Source organism: Caenorhabditis remanei, chromosome X (genome assembly GCF_010183535.1).
Source record: "Caenorhabditis remanei strain PX506 chromosome X, whole genome shotgun sequence".
NCBI lineage: Eukaryota > Metazoa > Nematoda > Chromadorea > Rhabditida > Rhabditidae > Caenorhabditis > Caenorhabditis remanei.
This window is the reverse complement of record NC_071333.1, coordinates 10,963,425-10,969,207: the sequence shown is the minus strand read 5'-3', so window position 1 is coordinate 10,969,207 and position 5,783 is coordinate 10,963,425. Positions and strand designations below refer to the sequence as shown.

Sequence of the window (5,783 nt, the reverse complement as noted above, 5' to 3'; positions counted from 1 at the left end):
GCTTTATATTTGAAATTGTCAAGCAGGACAATTTTTCTATCAGTGTGGTAATTTAGGTGATCTGGCTAATTTATAAGTAATACTATTCGCTTACTTTCTTCAATTTGGTGTTTATGATCAATTTTTTAACACAATTTTTACAGAGCTACATCTTTTATTAAAATTGTTCTCCTAGTTTTCGAACAAATCATTAACCGTTTTCAAATTGACAATAACCTAAAGATATCACTTACAATCAACTTTTTGTACTGAACTTTCATTCAATGCAGGAAAAAGTACAGATTACAGACCTTTTTCTGTCGATAGAGGTGAACTTGATCAAAAGAACACCTTTTTTGTCCCGATAGACCCGTTCTATTCTTTTTTTTGCTGATTGAAAAAGTTTTCTCAGACGTCTGTTAAAGTGCTTTTACACTTTTAAACTAAAAATTCTGTGTTCTAATATAGGTTCATTTTGAATTTTCATTAACTGTGTTTTATTTATAAAATGAATATTATAATTGAGTTGTTTGTTTTATCATAATTATTTTTTTGTGATTAATATTGACCAAGTTTTAGATAATTTTGTTATCAACTCTCTGACTGTGATAATATATTTTTTAGGGCACGGAAGTCTTGTTTCCCTTTCCTGTTCCGGAGAATTCCACACGAGCTGTAGTTCACCAAATCCGTCCAGCCACCCAATAGAAAGCATCAGGGGGCGGAGTCAGAAGAGCTTCCAGTAGAGCCTTTCTTCACAGAACAACAGAATTTGAAGAAGCCGTGCGGTGGTGCTCCTCTACTCGTTAGTGCTCCTTGTTGTCTTGTTATCGTTCGTTTCCAGCGGTTCGTTAAGAAGCAGCTGTCACAAGTTGCACCATGGAGGTTCATCATGCTCAGGCACCACCGACGACGGCGCCGTCGGAACATTCACTCACGTTCCCTTTCATCGGTGACTATTTGTCGAGTGCTTCACTTTCAACTTCTGACTATGGATCTGATTGTTCAACGTTACCGATCGAAAGATCTGGGAACCGTGAATTCTCCCCATCTGATGATTCTTCGATGTACGTATCCAGTATATTGCGGTTAGCATCAGAAGTTCCAACTGACTATGCATTCAATACAGATGAGAACATTGCAATGAAAGTGAGTTTATTTTTGAAATTTTTGTTTTACTGAAGTTTTACTTAACTCGATGATTCAGATAATCCTCTCAAATTATTTTCATCTAATAATTAAGTAGCAAGACAACATGAAAACATGTTTATGTGATCTTAGAATATATCGAAATCTGTATGCGACTTTCGGAGAACTAAGTTTTACAGTTTTACAGTAAGATTACAGATATAATGTCATTTAAATAATTTTTGAAAATTTTACTCATATTTCTTGTAACCGATAGTCATTGCTAAAATTCTATGAAAAGACCACGCATTTTCTCGAATGTAAAGCCAACTCAGAATCTTGCTCACCGGAAGCGCCTCTGAATAGATACTAATTGTATACAATCCCAATACCCCATTGATAATACTACGGTAGTTGCAGCATGAAAATGTGATCGTCATCTGTACACAATGTCAACAGCAAATCCAAGACAAATTCTTCCTGAGTGTGGATGGAAGGTAAAAATTACTCATATAACCACAATAAAAAACAAAACTAGTTTCAGACATTGGCATGAGAATTGTTTTCAATGTACGACATGCGAAAACCCGCTCTCCAGCAAATGCTTTTACAAAGACATGAAGTTCTACTGTAAAACATGCTATTTTAGGTTAGTTGATTAATAATTAGCTGTTCCCAAGAGAACAAGACCCACGCTGCGTTAAATGATTAGTCATCGCTTTGAGTAAAATTACAAAATAAAACTCAGAAACCAGAAATGTGCCATCAGTACCATTCATTTTCAAAATTTTCGAGACAGATTAGGATCTCCACCAAAAACCTGAAAGCCATACCACTATGAGGGATAACCGTATTATTGCACAATAAATCCTAAAATAACATGTGTAAGGAAGTGGTTAATGAGGTTGCACAGTTGCGCGCGAACGTGTGTTTTTCTAGGCAGCTGTCAGCTAGTCCCTCCAACCTGCTCCAATTATGTAATCTACAGTAGTCTCGCTCGTTGGTCTTACCCACCCTTATATTATCTGATTTGGTTTGAGGCGGTTATATGGTTATATTTCTTGCTCCTCTTTCCTCTTTCCTGGGTTTCACTGCCAAACCGGTTAAATTGAATCAGTGCCAGTTTCGGTTTTGAAAACTTGGTTTATTCATAAGTTTGCTTGGTTGAAGAAAATCCAAAACTCTGATGTTGGATATTTCAAAAGAGAGAAAGAATCGATAGTTCATGATGAAACACGGGCGCGTTAACTAAGTTATTCTTTATATGCTTTGTGCTCCACACATCCTAAACCAAATAAATCTGCGCGAATCCGTTTAAGCAAACGTGGATGTTGTGTGTCTATTCGTGTTCAGAAGCAAAAAGAAAAGAAAAGAAAATCGGAAGGATGCTGACCGAATTGTCTTTTAGAGAGACAAAAAACGAGTTGAATTTCCCATATCTCATGAGAAAAGGAGAACTTTTCTTTCTTGTCAGAAGCAACAAAAAAACTCAAAAGGGCATTTCTGAACATATGAATACAACTCTGATACAAAATAGTCTGTTCTGGCCTACAGGCTTTTTTGCGACTCTTCGTCTCAGCAGGAAACTGTAGATAGTGTTACCGCCAAAAAGCAAAGAACAATTGACTTTTGATTTCCCTATCGTCATACAAATTCAAGTGGTTGTTTGATAGACCCCCGCACATTTCTTCCGGTGACAGATGGTTTATCCGCGCGAGTCAAAAAAAAGAAGAGCCGACGACATGTTGCGCGGTGTCGTATATACTGTAGATTTAGCCACTTATCTGTCCTTCAGACTCCCTATTTTTAAGAACACATGTCACAACAACCGCTTCCAGTTGCAGAGAATTCGGTCCCAAGTGTGCTTCGTGCGAACGTCTGATCCAGTCGACGGATTGGGTGAGAAGAGCGAGAAACTATGTATATCATCTTGCGTGTTTTGCATGTAACCAATGTAAAAGGTGATTTGAAATCAACAAAAAAGTTTCGTGGATTAATCCCCTTATTTTTGTAGACAATTGAGTACCGGGGAAGAGTATGCACTTCAAGAGGGAAATCTACTTTGTAAGCAACACTTCTTGGAACTAGTTGAAGGAGATAGCGGGGTGTCTAGTCAAAAGGCCAAAACGAAAAGAGTGAGAACAACTTTTGCTGATGATCAGTTGTCTGTCTTGCAGGTATGTGATGTATATCTCAGATAAAGTACAAATGAAATTGGTTCAGACATACTTCAACCGAGATAGTAATCCAGATGGAGCGGATTTGGAGAAAATTGCTACGATGACTGGTTTGAGCAAGAGGGTCACTCAAGTTTGGTTTCAGGTATTAAACTTCATTTAGGAATCTTATCATACATTTTATGTTCCAGAATTCCCGAGCTCGCCAGAAAAAGTGGCATCAGAAGTCTGAAGGAGATAATGAAGATAGCCAGAGATCTTCTGTTGGTCCTTTGAGTCCTGGACAAAAATCGGATAGCAGTAGTGAAATGATGTATCCGACATCAGTCACAACTAGGTATTTACAATAATGTTTATTATTTGAAACTTAAAATAATCAATTGCAGTGTGGAAGATGCAATTCCTGAATCAGTCGTCATTTTATCTTCTCTACAATATGAATAAACTCGCCTTGAACACTCAACTCTCATCAACAATATCATTGCTTTTTCGGCTAACTTGCAGTTGTATTCCAATGGAAACTACGCTTGCTTTCATCATAATCAACTAGCATCTTCAATCATATAGAATGTTTTTTTGATAATTTATTTCTGGTTTTTTCAAGATTCACCTCTCTTCCTCATTGATTCAAATCTCCATGTCTTCACCTTTCCGTACCAAGATCTCTCAACTTGATACCATGAACATATTCAAAGTGCATCCTAATGTCATTTACTTTGTTCAATTCAAGTACCTATTTCATTCTCCAATACCATTTTTCTTCCATAATTCGCTTTTCTTACATGTTTTATAACACACTCGATTCAATTACTCGTTGCTTAGTTTGAATAAACCTAACCACCTTTCAAAAGTGAACTGTATTGTCTAAACCTTATGGCCTTTCAGTCGCCAGTCTCGTCGTCTCAAGATGGCATAACCTGTTCATTCATGATGGCATATTCTCCTTGCCAACCATGTACACTTCAATTTCACACTTATTCACAACTACACAGTAAATTTTGCCTCATTTGGAAAAGTTTTTTTGAGTTGAGAGTATTGATCCTTAAATATTTTGGGAGTTAAAAAAATATAACTTTTGGAATAAAATTTTTTTAGACGTATGTTGTTAAAAGTTACAGTAAGATCTGTGTTTTATGTTACTCATGCTAATTAGTGAATAATGATATTGTTTTTGAAAAGTTTTCCAAAACAGCATAACTTATGTTAGTACCCTGAACATTTAGTAAGTGGACCATCTCTTTTTTGAAATCGATACTTCAAATGCAACCATTCTTTATATCATAATAGAATAAAAGAAAGAAAAACACTGAAAATCTCGTTTTGTTTCACAGTGACCAGTTTCGAACTATGCTTAATTTGACCCTCTCGAGAATGGCATTCTTATACTTTTACATAAATTTCCCACTTGTTTTCTCTCTCGTCGCACTTCTATGATCAGATCCCTGTCATTTATTTTTATTCGTCCCTTCTACCTTTCCCAATTTTTTTCAACCACATTTGCGGCCTGGTCTGTTTTTTTTGTGACTGTAACCAAACAAAGCCTTGTATCTCTGTTTCTCTTCTTTTCCCACAGGCAATAAAGAAATAGGCGTTTTGTAATTAATTCCTTTCGACTGTCGGTAATGTACTCTAAAAGAATGAAACGACAAGATTCACAGGCGAGCGAGAATCGCCGAAAAGTGCGAAACTTGCGGCAAAAAAAATGGAGTAAATTCAAGGTCATTCACGCTTGCATATTCACTGTAAAACGGTAGACCCCATAGAGAGACGCTGTCGAGAAAGAAGCGAGTGACTATCTAAAAAAGACAATGTCCGACGTGTCCTCCTTCTACTCAATTCAACGCCACCACTCTTGTCCTATGGACACATATTTTGAAAACGGGAACCGATAATATGGCATAGGAAGGCATCACTTTAAAAATGGAGTGGGAAGACACGCGTGAAGTTACAATTACCTCAATGTCGGGTACTATATGACAGAAACAGGAAACAATGTTCCTGAATTTTTTCTCATAATTTCATATGACATTTCAACGTTCTGAAATATATTCTGAGCTTCGAATTTATACGTTTATAAAAAGTACTAAAAAGTTTATATTTCAACGAGCTCGTTGAAATCACGTGCTGTATTTGTGTTCTATAAATCTGAAATTAAAATCAAAAATTGAGGTTTTTTTTTTGAAGATCAACAGACAATGAAGATACATCAATAAATTGAGATTCTCTATTTTCTCATCGATTCTAATAAGTTACCGTATTCCGACTATTTCTACATAAACTTTCCTATCGTATCGATCTACCAACATTTTTATAAGTTACCAGCCTGGCTGCTGCGCCTTCGGCGCTTCATCAGGCTGGTCTCTCCTCATTCACGTGGCCACCTTCTCTCAAACGTGCCCTCATGGCCGAGTGGTCCAAGGCGGTGGTCGCTGCCCAAAGAGCGCAAGTTCGGTTTTGGGTCCGGCCGCCTTTCTTTCTCATTTCTCAAAATTTGCGGAC

General features: G+C 37.0%; 1 protein-coding gene across 1 annotated transcript; it reads left to right on the top strand.

Annotated features, from left to right (window-relative positions):
- Nucleotides 1-858: 858 nt before the first annotated feature.
- GCK72_024170 (uncharacterized protein) lies at nt 859-3,728 on the top strand (the record flags this gene model as incomplete). Its single annotated transcript, XM_003118395.2, has 8 exons — nt 859-1,128; nt 1,528-1,604; nt 1,652-1,756; nt 2,919-3,068; nt 3,122-3,284; nt 3,331-3,429; nt 3,476-3,621; nt 3,671-3,728. The coding sequence occupies 8 exons, from the start codon at nt 859-861 to the stop codon at nt 3,726-3,728; spliced, it is 1,068 nt and encodes a 355-aa protein (XP_003118443.2).
- Between the last annotated feature and the right edge of the window lie 2,055 nt (nt 3,729-5,783).